The sequence below is a fragment of the Orussus abietinus genome, unplaced genomic scaffold, assembly GCF_000612105.2.
Source record: "Orussus abietinus isolate OABI.00-Male unplaced genomic scaffold, Oabi_2.0 scaffold491, whole genome shotgun sequence".
Classification (NCBI taxonomy): domain Eukaryota; kingdom Metazoa; phylum Arthropoda; class Insecta; order Hymenoptera; family Orussidae; genus Orussus; species Orussus abietinus.
In genome coordinates this window covers 45,224-59,820 of record NW_019394634.1, presented here as the reverse complement: position 1 = coordinate 59,820, position 14,597 = coordinate 45,224, and the positions used below count along the sequence as shown (strand labels likewise).

At 44.3% G+C, this 14,597-nt stretch overlaps 1 protein-coding gene across 1 annotated transcript in view; it reads right to left on the bottom strand.

Annotated features, from left to right (window-relative positions):
• Window positions 1-7,790: 7,790 nt before the first annotated feature.
• LOC111674038 (protein daughterless-like) overlaps window positions 7,791-14,597 on the bottom strand; it is a 29,728-nt gene continuing 22,921 nt past the window's right edge. Inside the window, exons 2-5 of the mRNA XM_023432904.1 lie at window positions 12,259-12,308; window positions 9,613-9,811; window positions 9,298-9,326; window positions 7,791-8,698 (exon numbers count right to left, since the gene is read on the bottom strand). Of these exons, the coding sequence (XP_023288672.1) occupies window positions 8,585-8,698; window positions 9,298-9,326; window positions 9,613-9,811; window positions 12,259-12,308 (392 nt within the window). The 3' untranslated portion in view covers window positions 7,791-8,584. The remainder of the gene's footprint in view (window positions 8,699-9,297; window positions 9,327-9,612; window positions 9,812-12,258; window positions 12,309-14,597) is intronic.

The window sequence follows — 14,597 nt, the reverse complement described above, 5'->3', positions numbered from 1 at the left end:
AGAAAATATTTGTTTGAATTTCTTTTATTTACAAAAATGGCGGCTTGAAAGCCGATTTACCGGAGCGATGCGAAAATCGATGATCGTGCGGTGGGTATATATATATATATATAAAACTACCTTTAGTACTTGTACCAAGTGATGGGTGTAAACTAAGCCTGAGTCCTGTGCGAAAATTTCATTTCTCATAGGGAATCTCTAGGGAGGCTGGAGATCTATTTTATTTCATATGCCATGCCTCGCGATGAATCTCGATCGACAGCTCACTTTGTGCGCCCCCCGAGTCGCTACTCTACGTGCCATGCGCACTCATGGGCCGCTCGCGTTTGCTCAGGGACTTCCCGGACGCCCCCGGAGACTCGACGTCAAGGAGTGCACGAGGTGCTACACGGACGCCGGTGGGTTCGCCGGGGAAGGAGGTACCGAGTACACACGACGCGCCACTAGCCGGCGCTCTAGGCAGCAACAGGTGTTCGTCAAACACCGCGCGAACGACCGCCTGCCGGATTGGCTGGAGCGCCACTAGCGGCAGGCGCGAGAAGCTCCTAATCGATTCGTCCGGGATCGCCGATCCTCACGTCACGTGTGTCACGAGCTCGGACCACTCCCGACGTCCTAGAGGATTTCCCCTAGACCCGCGAATACCGAATTATCCGACTCGGCTGGAAACAACCGAGCCGCGATTTAAGACAAAAGGTAACGAGTATACACATAGTAAATCTTTACTTGATATAAAATATGAAATGTATATATATGCACCGTAAATATATGTATTGCCACGCGATATATTGGAAGTGCATCGCTGAGAATCCTACCGTTTTTGCCTAGGTCCACGGATGCCGGAGTATTGGATGGATTATTCTGAATCTAAAAGGTGAAATTTTAAGAAATCTCGCCCGGATTTATGCGGGAATGAAGAGTGCTCGGAGTGTTACCGCTTCTTATAGCTTAATAGGAAGGTAAGAAATGGTAGCACGGAAGGTCACGCGATTGACGGTCCGAGGCTCGGCGCGGCTTCAAAATATGTATTTATGGTGCTTTTACGGTCTTCCCAGATACCCCGGTGGAGGCAAGGGGGTCGTATGAGTATGGTTAGGCAATTTGGAAGTTTAGTAGCGACGTATGATTTTCGGCGATGCGCCTCGGCAGGGTATCCGGGACCTCGTAAGCGGCAAGCGCGAGTTTTATGGGGTCGTTAGGCGAGGCCCTTCGTTTTCAAAATGGCCCGACGGCTCGCCATAACGCTAGATGACGTTTACACCTAACTGCCGGCAGAGCATTCTCCGAAGAATCCCCGATGAAAAGACTCCCAACATGCCCCGTCGTAATTAAAATAGAGAGGAAAGTCGTCCGTGAGAATGGCCTCCCTTCGTTATGGCGCCCTCCTTATGGTGGTCCATCGTCGCCCCCGGGACGGGAAATAGTAATTCTCGGTACCGCGGTGCTCCCGATAAATCCGCTTAATGCCTTGGAATTATTACGCGCGAGATCGCGGCGTCGAATTTAAACAATCCAAACTCTAGGCGAGGTATAATATTCTGTACACGTCTTACGCACATTTAGCAGCTCCAATGTTCTACAAGGATAACCTAAACAATGTATTACACTAAAGAAGAAATAACAGTCCCGCCAAATTAAAAGTAAGACGCGATTATTTCAACCATTCGACATTCCACGCAATACAAATCCACGTGAATTTCTAATAGCAAGTTGTTATAAAAAATGCGATACATATATATCAAAAGGTGAAAATATTTATATAATTTTTTTTCTATAACCTGGGTGCACCGAGTAATTTAAAACTTTAACACATGATTACAAAGGTCTTGAATCGCAGAAAATTTCATTTTTCGAAAAAAAAAATGTATTTGTCCCAGGCAAAAGCAAAAAAATTCTTCTTTCTTTTTTTTTTTTTCGAAAAATGAAATTTCCCGAGTCTCAAGATCTTCGTAATGACGTTCAAGCTTCGAATTATCTCGGTGCGCCCAGTTTAGAGAAAAGTTTGATACAAATTCCGACGGTTTGATACCCCTTTCATAACACCTTAACATTCCGTCCAGTGTCGAACCCTCGATTTTTACCAACGGGACCCTCTTTGCAGTCGAGCGCAAAGTCCCATTGAAGCGGCGCGTACGGTGGTCCTTTGGTGTCGGCGGGTATGACTCGCCGACATTCCTGGGAGCCACGAATTAGCCAAGGGGCGAGAGCCCACTGGTCGGCCGCAGCTTACGGCGGCTCCGCACGTTCCTCTCGACGGTTCCACCGTTCCACGGTCTGGCGACCGCAGCACGCGACACCATATGGTCAGCCAATAGGCCACGGCTCCCACCCCCGAAAACGGCCCCACTGCGGCCGCGACCGCGGCCTCCAACCTCAGGCCTTACGAACGGTGCACCGGCAAAAGAGGGCCTCGGCCGAGACCCGATGAAACTACTTAAGGGGTTACACCACTTTGACCCACCGAAAAATTACGGTTTTTTAAGAATTTTTTTTTTAATAATTAAAACGTTTTTGTCCAAATTAAAGTACAAGTAAGGTGTTATACTACTATAAAACAAGAAAATATTTGTTTGAATTTCTTTTATTTACAAAAATGGCGGCTTGAAAGCCGATTTACCGGAGCGATGCGAAAATCGATGATCGTGCGGTGGGCACGATAACTCAGTTCAGGTTTAAACTAGATCAATGAACGAAAAAGTATTACTTTCTGTAGCCCAAAAACTAGCGAAATACGTAGCCGTTTTCAAAAATATGCATTTTTCACAAAATGGCATGGATTTGATAGGAAAGATACGTATTTTGCCCTAAATTTCGTTAATTAATGTTGCATAATAGACGCGAATATCAATACATTGAGAAAACTATACGTATTTCGCTAGATAAACATATAACGAATAAAATAAAAAAAGAATCGAGACCATTGATTGAAAATTGGCGGAGCTAAAGTGCCCACTGATTTTTAAAATGCAGTTTTAAGAAAAACGCGTTTAAAATATAAACGCGTAAACATTTGTTTTGATTTTTTGAAAATTTTTACGCGTTTATACTTTAAACGCGTTTTTCTTAAAACTGCATTTTAAAAATCGGTGGACACTAGTTCCGCCATTTTTCAATCAATCGTCTTGAGTCTTTTTTTATTTTATTCGTGATATGTTTGTCTAGCGAAATACGTATAGTTTTTTCAATGTATTGATATTTGCGCTTTTCATGCAACATTAATTAACGAAATTTAGGGCAAAGTACGTATCTTACCTTTCAAATCGATGCTATTTTGTGAAAAATGCATATTTTTGAAAACAGCTACTTATTTCGCTAGCTTTTGGGCTACAGAAACTAATTCTTTTTCGTTTATATTTTGTATTGATCTGGTTTTGTTATTGATCTGTATTGATCTCGATTGTACTGTAACTGTATTGATCTCGATTGATCTAGCTTAAACCTGAACTGAGTTATCGTGCCCACCACACGATCATCCATTTTCGCAGCGCTCCGGTAAATCGCGTTTCAAGCCGCCATTTTTGTAATTAAAAAAATATACGACGAACATTTTTTGTTGTTTAATAGTAGTATAATACCTTACTGTACTTTAATTTGGATAAAAACGTTTTAATTCTTAAAAAACCGTAATTTTTGGGTGGGTCAAAGTAGTGTGACCCCCTTAACACATTCGCAACCGGAAAATTTTTTCCGTTTCAAATACTGAGCACCGGCGAAAATAATGAAATTCTGAAACTGGTTGCCGCAAACTTGTATCGTGTATCGTTATGGATGTGATTCACATCAGCGGCAATCAGGAATAGAATTTAAAATGACGTGAATTCACGTCAGCGGTCGCGAATGTGTTAATATATATAAAATCTAGATCTGTAAACCATTAATCAACAGTTGCAACTATTCGCCTAAAAAGCAACACATACATTCGGAATGTCCCCGGAAACACTTTCGTTGGTTCTGACTGAAGGTGCATATATCTTCTGAGACTATCCGTATACTAACCAACTGGTCACTGGACGTGCACCATGAAAGGCGATTGTGACCATACCATAAGTACAGGTATTCCTTAGAGCCAGCATTGGAAACCTAACTTCACTACATTACGATGAACACGCTTTTTAATTTTTCTATTTATTACATTTGTTTGCCCTTTTCGGGGGATTTAATGCGGCTGTGTGAGTGTGGAATCTAATTTGAGGCACAACAAAAAATTGACAGGCTTATTGGAATGTTTCCGTGATGTAGACATTTCTGCCATGTTGAATTTTGTTTATGCCATTTTTCTGTACAGAAACCAGAGCTGTTAAAAAAATAATAATAAATTCCGAAAATGACCATCTTAACGTTTTTGAGGTTCTGGGGGGCCTTGAATTTTCCTAACGCCAGAGAACCTATTAGAGTCGAAAAATCCAAATGTCCACGATTTCGGAATTTGCTTATCTTTTTAAACAGCTCTGATTTTTGTAAAAAAAAATGCCACAAACAAAACAACATGACGCAAATGTCGCATCACAGAAACATTGCAATAAGCCTGTTAATTTTGTTCGTGCCTCAAACTTGATTCCATGTTCACCCAGACTTCGGATGCTGTAGTTTTTTCCGGGGAACAGGGAATATATCGCCGATACGGTCGAATGAAGATTTTTCTATCCCCTAGGAATCCCAAATCCTCGACGGGAGAGGAAACTGCCGACAAAGGAGGCGCGTCAAGGGACAAAGGGAGGTTATGTTCGGCGGCAAGTGACGCTCCCCGAGGATCATCCCTGGGTATGTTCCGAGACGAGGTTACGACCCCCTCGACGACATTACGCCGCCATATCCTAATAGAAACGTAATCGCGCCAGTTCTCCTTGCTGAATAAATGATTACGCTTATGGGGTTCCGGGGTGCGGGGGGCTCGCCTTGCCGCCCTCCTCGTAGATTAGGGCTGGAACTTTACCGTGGGAGTTCTCCGAGGCGACCGGGGAAGATTTACCGACCGAGAAGAACCGCCGGGCGCATTAGTCTAATTATTGCACAGCCGAGGTGTGAGAACGCGGAGAGGGGCATACTCGGGAAGAAGGGATTACATGAAAATAGAAAATTTCCCGGGAGGTGACGCGCTATCCTTACTTTCTTCTTCTTATCAATTTTCCTGAATCGCTAGTCTACTCGTTACGCAACTAAAGGACCAATTTTACCAAATGATTTTTTTTTTTTTCTAGTCATTTCTAACAACGTATTCCTTCCATGATTTTTTAAGTAATTTAAAAAACATTTTCAATTCAATTACAATTTCTTTTTGGATCTGTCTGATTTTCTTAGTTCACTTTCTTTTATCGGGAACAATTTTTGGATCAGATGCCCCGAGACTTTGACAGGCGATGAATAGGGTGTACGGTTTGGAGAAGATGCGACCTTCGGGCGTGAATTTTCGAGGCAGTAATTATTTTCAAAGAGACACCAACTTCCCGGGGTATTTCCTGTCGGGAGGAGTCGGACAGCTCGGCTATGGCCGTTCGAGTGGGAGCAAAAAAGTTTTTTAATAATTCCCGGTCCGAGGGGAAAAAATCAAACGGCTCGGGACCGACTTATTATTGGCCAGATCAAGAGAGGATAGTTCGCGACGCAGGGGTGCTCCGTTTCTCCCCTAAAAACAGCTTTTCGACCCGAACATCCCTACCATTGTACCCAGGATGCAACAGAATTCGGGCCCGCGATTTACACATCGCTGTTTATTAAAAATGCGATCAGAAAAATCTACATATTTTTTGTTTGTCTGCGATATATAATTCGCCGGTAAAACAGAATTGAAAGTCAGCCAATAAAAGAGCACACAGCATAACTCGCCACTTCTCTCCGCAGAAAGCAGAGCAGATACGTGTTCGGTTAATAAAAATAAAAATAAAAAAGTCAGGTAATCCTAAAGACTGGTTGGCTACTTTTCAAATGATTATTGTAGATTATCTATGACCTTTAGAAAAAAAAAGAAATGAGTCGCGTGACCGCCGCGCGCGTCGAAGGCGCACATTCTTTTTCTTGTTTATTTTTATTTCACAATTCTATTCTATAACGCCAAGAGCAGGAAGAGGAAAAGAGAAAAAAAAAAGAAAAAAAAGATCCGCGAAATTGGGTGACGACCCGGCGGTAATCGAGCCGTGTTTACTTTGTAATCACGGAAATGCTCGAGAGCTTTCGATGGCCCGTAACAATAGCAATCGGTTGGGGGATTCGCGGGGGTTTACGACCCCCTGCGGACTCGGGGTGAGACGTTTACGCTGTTTATTCAGTAATCACGGAAACGCGTCTACACCATTGAGAAAGGGGGGCGCCGAACCCGGCATTATCGAGGAGTGCTCAAGGCCACCGAGGGACCCTAGACACGGAATTTTCAGGGACAAAATACCGGAAAAGAATCTTAACCTTCGATCAAACGAACGCATCAACCCAAGATGGCGGCTACCTAGACGAAGAAAAAATCTTCCAAAATCATTGGGGTGTGAAAAATCAATACATGAAAAACATATGAGTGCGAGTCTTAACCTTTTATCGAGTGAACGCAGCAACCCAAAATGGCGGCTACTTACAAGGAAGGTACCTGAGGTGTCCCCCTCCGATTTTGTTCATTTTTAAATATGTTATAGAGGACTACAATCTAAGGGACCCGTGTTTTTTTTTATCGGCGGAAAAACACTTTTAGGGGGTGAAATCAGGCTTCAAGGTTGGCCGTACAAGGGGGTGAGTTGACTGTTTCATATAGAAGCACTCGACCGATTTTCATGAAACAACCGTCAAAATATAGGAAATGAAGAATTATGCAACATGCATTTGGAATTTTTCGAAGAAATACATTTTTAAGGAGTGAGCTACCCCTTTGAATACTTCTTTTACCCCTTACGCGAGCAGTAATTACTCTATCCAAATGAAACTTGGTTAATTTATAGACAAGAACAATACAAAAAAAACTTTCATTTGGATAGAACAATTACTGCTCGCGTAAGGGGTAAAAGAAGTATTCAAAGGGGTGGCTCACCCCTTAAAAATGAATTTTTTCGAAAAATTCCAAATGATGTTTCATAATTCTTCATTCCCTACATTTTAACGGTTGTTTCATGAAAATCGGTCGAGTGCTTCTATATGAAACAACTAACTCACCCCCTTGCACGGCCAACCTTGAAGCCTGATTTCACCCCCTAAAAGTGTTTATCCGCCGATAAAAAAAAAACACGGGTCCCTTAGATTTTAGTCCTCTATAACATATTTAAAAATGAGCAAAATTGGAGGGGGACACCTCAGGTACATTCCTTGTTAGACGAGGAGAAAATCCTCGAAGTGGAGTCACGATGAACATCGCAGGGGGTGTGAAAAATCAGTGCATGAAAAACCTATGGGTGCGAGTCTTAACCTTCGATCGCGCGAACGTATTAATCCAAGATGGCGGCCACCTAGACGAGGAGAAAATCTTCTAAAATCATGGGAGTTTGGAAAATCCAAGTATGAAAAACCCATGGGGACAAATCCACCGTCACGTGGCCCTCTCTGCCCCTTGCTCCTAACTAGGTGCACTTACGGGGCGAGGGGGATGAAAATGGAAGAGGGGCGAGGGGCAACCGCCGTGTCTCCGCTTACAAGCAGACGACTTCCCGCTGGTTTATGGCCGCCCGTTGGAAAATTAGGGGTGAAGCCTCGAGGGTGCCGTCTACCCCCGCGAGCCTGCCCCCTTCGGCCTCGCGACGTTAACTTCCGAAGCAGCTCCCCCACTTCCCCTCACCCGGGGACCCTCGAGTACCTCTAATTAATTACCGAATTCCACCCCGTCCTCTTTCTTTTCCGCCGAAGCGGCCGCCGTCCATCTTTCCCTTTGCGCCAATAATTCCGCTGACTTTCCCTTGAGCTGGCTTTAATTTAAGTGCCGAGTCGAGTTAAAACGAGATACTAACGCAAAGATTTAACCGCACTGCGTTAACCGTTTTTTTTTTTACAAATTAAAGGCCTAGCCTTAACGCTTGAATTATTTGAATTAATAGCGAAACCATAACGGTTAAACTATCCTTTGGCAAAGAGGACATACATTGGCGTTCATGCGATATGCTTCTTTATCTTTTTCTTTTTTCTTTTTTTCCGTACAAAAGTAACTAACTTCCTGCGTACACCTATTTCTTATCGGTTTTTCACAGACGAAAGAAATCTCTAAAATTATACGTTAAATTAAGGTGGACGTATATATATCATTTCCGGCAAAACACGCGCGTTCGAGTCGGTCTCGTTTTATCCAGTTAATAGCCCGACTGTAATGATTAAACTATATTATTGAATTAATGGCATAGCCCTAACGGTTATAGATTATTTAGCTTAACGGTTTAATTTATTCCAGAACCGCAGGCGAGGCCTCCGACGACTCCTCCGGGCGAAGAGAAAATACAAGATGGCGGCGCGCCGGGAGGAGCGAGGGCGCAAGAAAGAAGCGGAACGCAAAAGGAGGAGTCGCCCGAGGTCCCCCGGGATACGCGTGGAATACAAGAGGGAGTTGCCGCTCGCATGGGAAAGTTACAGAAATGATGCAGCCCCGACAATTTACCACAGCGATTACGCTCGTGGTTCTCTCTTCGACTTAACGGGCTCGCTTTACACCCCAGGACATGCGGATACTCTTTATTTCAAATTGGAAAACACGACTCACCCAATGTTGCGTTGTCACGACCTCGCCGTCCGCTCCATCCACGCTCTGTTTTGGAAAAAAGAAGAAGACGTAAGGGAAACGAAAGGTCGGTTTAAAGGTAAACCAGTAAAAATAGAACACGTTCCCTCGTAAAGAGGAATCATGAGAAGCGCAGTTTTTAAATCGAATAATAAGTTAAACATACGAAGGTACTTAAGGGGTTATACCACTTTGAAATTTTCAAAAAATCAAAAAAATTTTTACGCGTTTTTCTTAAAACTGCATTTTAAAAATCGGTGGGCACTCTAGCTCCGCCAATTTTCAATCAATCGTCTTGAGACTTTTTTTATTTTATTCGTGATATGTTTATCTAGAGAATACGTATGGTTTTTTCAATGTATTGATTTCCGCGTTTTTTATGCAACATTAATTAACGAAATTTACATCGCCTTTCAAGCCGCCAAATTTGTAAAAAAAAAAATACAACAAACATTTTTTGTTGTTTAATAGTAGTATAATACCTTACCGTACTTTAATTTGGATAAAAACGTTTTAATTATAAAAAAAAAATTCTTGAAAAACCGTAATTTTTGGGTGGGTAACCCCTTAACCGCGCACCTATCATCCAGTTTTTGACAAAAGAAACGAGAACGTCCGACACTTACCTCCTTCTTTCTCTTCACCGTTGCCGCTCCTGAAACCAAATGAAAATATCTCATTAATACCCGCGCGGAAGGGGAATAAGATAGAATTCGTTAACTAATTAATCATCTCCAAAGTACTCGTGGGAACGTTTCACATAATCTAAGGATAAGTGTTGCAAACTTTTAATTGATACCGTCGAACTAACCCAAGAGGATCGAGCCTGCCGAGAAAAAGAATAGATCAATTTGCGGCGTAACTCGGTTTACACGATAATTAATCGCCAATCGATAGTAATTATCATTGTCAGGAGTGACACGTAGTGACGTCAGACTTACCGGCCGAGGGGTTAGGTAACCTCGCGCCGTTGCCGGTAGGGGTGGCAGGGTTGGAGGTGGGGGTTGGGGTAGTCACGGAGGGGGGGATCCCCCTGGATCCGAAGGAGAAGTAGGGTGAGTCGGGGGGGTAAGTGGCCCCCTCGACTCCACCACCCCCCGGACCGCCCCCCGCCGGGCCGAACGCACCGCCGCCGTACGTCTGAAACAGGAAATTACAATTAACAGACACCGGTAATTAATTATTATATTACAGAGCAATGTGACACAATTAGCATGCCCCTAACGCGTGTAATTAATAAATCCATCCGTTCGCCCTCGTAGGTAATCGTCGACGTTTAGTTAACCGAAATTCATTTTCTTCGCGATCGTCAAAGCGAAAGGACAAAAGAGCGTAAATAATTGTCCCCGGGTTGCGAGCGACCGAGTGATTAATCGAATCGATTATGGAAGAGTATCACCGAGGCGTCATAAAAAATGTCCCTGGGAGGAGGAAGGGGGTTAAGAAATTCCGCGGTGGGAATCGCTCGCGTAAGTGATCACATCGACTTAACCTCAAACGGGAGGCCAAAGACGAGGCGTCCATAAATCACGTGACTTCGGGCCCCCGTGGCGGGGGATTCAGGACATAATGCGAGATTAATTGGAATAATTTGGGGCCGTCTAAGGGGCGGACATTTGCATTTAAGTTGGCCGCGAACGTACGCGACTCGGTAAAAAGGGGTTCCGGGGGCGCCGCCCGACGAATCGCCGAATCGATAGCGCTTATCAGTCATGGTACAACGCGACGACCGATTAGATATTAACATCCGATAACATTGAAAAATCCATATTCAAGTTTGCTCGAGCTACTGCCCGGGACACACTGGGTGGCACCGAAGACGAGTACTCCAAAAAATTGCCATATTTCCCTGTCGCTATTTACCGTCTCGTTAGACGAATTAATCGGGAATTGTTCTAAGGTGTGGGGTGCACAAGAATTGGCCAGTAATTCCGCGAAGAATCCTTCAATCACTCCAAAAAGTTGCGATACATCCTTGCAAAGACACGTGACAAATTATCGTCTCGTTAAACGAGTTAATCGGGAATTGTTTAGAAGTGTGGAGTGCACAAAGGAATCAGCCAGCAATTTCGCGGGAGATACTCGGTTCCACCCCGAGGTGGGTAAGGTAGGGAGCGCGCGAGACTTTATGCGTATTATGGAGTAACTTTTCATCCGGACCAGTTAGAGCCCTCTTCCTCCCTCCCGTCCGCCACCCCGCGCCGTTGCACTGTGCAGTTGCTTTGTTTTATACATACACACTTCACCGCGTACATTTTCGCACACGCGGAACGCACCTTACCGTGCGTGTACACGGAAGATTCGGCGTGGTTCGTAGGTGTCGCACCCACACTCGCGCGTGCAGGTATAGATACATCGCTACGGATGAGGGAGGGCGTAAGTGATACTAAAGTTAGCCGGCCAGGGATGCTCAACCAGAAGAAGGCCGTAAGATACAACTGCAGACAATTTAAAAAAAAAAAAAAGAGTACCCAACATCGTATAATTTAACCCATAAAACCTTCGATTATTTATTCTGATTCATTACTCTGATAACGTTTACACACACACTCTATACAGGATTGAATTTTTAGGTTATTTTTCGACAGTACTCGATAAAACCCCCTCAGAAATGTGAGATTTTACGTAAAATAGAGAAGCTCATCCCGTTGAGAATCTCTAGGAAGAAAATATTACGCTGAACAGAATTGTCAGGTTATTTCTCGAAAATGCTTCAAAAGTATGAGTTTATGGAAACCCTAAGAATTATCAAGTCATTCCAAAAAGTCTATTTAGTTTCATAGGTGAACTTCGAGGTAACATCCGAGCAAAGTCATTGTTTACAACTTTTTTCCCATCTTTAAACCGGTCTGTCGAAACCATTGTAATAGAGACTCGTGTTTTCGGAAATTACACAAATTTTGGAATGACCCGGTAACGCCGTTTTTGTTCCCACATAACCAGTGGCAGACATTCGTTGGTCTGGTTAAAACAGATAGGGTGAAGTTGACCGTTAAATCATCTTCGTCAGCACTGGTGCGGAGCGAAGTTAGGGGAGGTTGAGAACCGCCAGCCGAAAATATCGCGCGCTGGGCAAAGTTTTCGGATTACGTGGAGGGTGCTCGGGGAAGCTGTAGGCGCCGAGCCGGAGAGGGTGCAGGGGCGGAGGTTGAAGGGAGCCAACCAGGGAGCCAGGAAGTAACTTTTTCTCAGATAAATTTGCTCCTACGACTACAATAATTATTATACTCCCGTTTCTTATATAATCCCGCTGGCCGCAAATTCCCCGGGAGACTTAAAAGGGAAATTCCGAATTCCCCAGACCCCTCCCGTGCGGTTTTTTATCGCGGCACCGTTACATAAAACTTGTATTAAGGAGGAAAATAAATTGATCCCGCGTTAAGTCCTTAAACCCGCGAAATTAACCTTACGAGTGCGAAGTCAACGGGACGTAACTTTTAACGGCCAATAATAAAGAGGAGTAACTCCTCCCTTTTCTATTTTCTAATTCATTCCGCCCTAAATGAGGTACGGTAAATAAAAACTACCTCTAGAAGCTCCGAGCTATGACTAGAAATTTCCTCGGGTTTCAATTTTTAACGACTTACCATTCCGTTGTCCATTGGCGGGCCATACGGCGACTGGAAGCCAGGTTTTTCTGAAATCAAAAGGAAAAGAAACCAGTCAGAGATTCGCTCCTCGAATCCCGCGAACACTCCCTACTCGGTTCTAACGAGCTTCTTTCATTCTCCTATCTTCGCCTTCTCCTTTCACTTTCACCTAGCTTCATTCGTTCTAATTAAAACGTGAATATCAAGATTCGAGCGGGTCTGCAATTTGAATTTCCCGCCGTCATAGGGACACGAATCGCGGCCGAGTCACGTGGGCGAAATTCGTTTCCCCCGCTCGTTCCGGGGCATTACTTAAGCCGGGCTCGAACAGAAATCCACCGTGCGATATCACATATCCGCGATAAATTCGAATGGCACGTAGGCGCCCCCACGGCTCGTGCGGTGGCTTTAGGTGTGTATCGGCAGATATTAATAACCAATGAGGTTCTCCGCTTTCCCCGTCTCTTTGCGCGTCGTGGCGGAAACCCCGAGGCGGTCCATCCCCGCGATTGGATATTCCGCCGGCGCCCCCTCGGAAACAAAACACGCGCACTTTTGATTTATAAAGACGCATCGCCATTTTATGCCGCCATTCATTTTGCATTCGCGCTTCATCTTACCGCTGGGTTACCGGAGTCTACTCCCCCGGACCCTGTTCCGTTGTAAACGGAGATAGCGATTAAAAAAGTAAACCCCTCTTTCTTTTTTTTTCTTTTTTTTTCAACGCAAATTCAAGAGCGCCGTCTGTCGACCGTTTCCGTCACTCGAGGGTTGTCAAGAGATAAACACAAGACGCTCAGGGGAGAAAGCAGGTAAAACGTACGACGGTACATCAGCGGATACGAATGCCTTATCATATCCTGTCCACGCCATATCAGTAGGAGAGACATTCGCGTCTGCCACTATACATTATAGAATGAGTATCACGTACACCCCTCCCACTGATTTGCCCATGAAGACATCAAAATCAAGAGATAACGAACTATGCGGCTGTTTCCATCGCTCTTTTTCTCTCCTCTTACGTGAAACGTTATTCGCGACGGAACGCGACGACGGCTTACGTAATAGCTCACTGAGAAAAAAAATGCCATTGGACGAAAGAAATGTTTTCTTAATTCAAGAAATATCGATTTAACTCGAATAAACTGGAATAAATTGAATGCAATGTTTATTCGGAATTATGACAATGATTTGAGGCCATTCTTGGAATTGACGGGATATTTCTTCGGTTCGATGGATTTTTTTTCTCAGCACAAGGAGAGAGAGGAAAACAGCCCCTCCTGTTTGTTCCATTCCCTTTTCCCTCCCTTCGCTAGAAAATGAAGGCAATTGTACACCTTACGTCCACGGTGTACAGGGACTCGAGATTTCGTACGTTTTCGCAGCTTTCCCCTCCTTTCCTGTCAAGGATCGAAGTAGGGAATCGAGATGACCGTCTCCGGCCGACACGCGATACGTCTACGGGCTCCGGTCTGGTGTCCGTCGGCGCCGTCGGTGGCAGCACCGTCGTCGACCCAACTATGAATCCTAACAGTTTCGGCTTGCTCGTGACATGTTTGCCGAAGCGTGCACTGACTCTGCAGTATCATGCATCAAAGGACAAGCTAACCCATGAACCACTGTGTCATCCTCAGAGCCGAAACTGCCTGACCGTTATGACGTCGCGTTACGTCCCTCGGGTAACTCTGCCTCCTCGATCAATTACGATTACCGACCGCTTGCCGCCATCTTGGAATCGACTCGGCCCCGAATCCGCGGGTATCCCTAACTCATCGGCCCCCGCTAATTACCAATTACGAACCGCTATCACGGAGTCTCTGGTAATCAAGCCACCGACCATTTTCCACGACCCGCCGAACTCGCCAAACGATATGTGTGTACGTATATACACATACACACGATCATTCGCTACATATCGTTAACGACATTTTGCATATTTTAACGTCAGGCCGAAACCTAACCTCCCTCTGACCGTTTATGACGATTTTGCTGCTGGTTAGGAGACTTTGGAACCCTCCCCGGGAATTGTGTCTGCGGTAATTAAGAGGAAATGAAAGATATATATATATATATATATATATCTTGATATATATATCAAGTCAAAGACACGGAAGTCAAATAGTTGAGGAAGCTATTCTCCGAATTGGGTGTACCGATTCGTTTGAAATTTTACCACGTGTATATGGAGGCCCTAAAGTAGGTCCTGCGACCTGGATATTTTTCATCAGGTTCAGGTTATTTACACAAACCCACGTTTTCAAACAATACTCATAACATCATCAATTAATTTTTGACATCTTAGCGAATTTAAGATTTTCTTATTTTTCTCCAGCCTG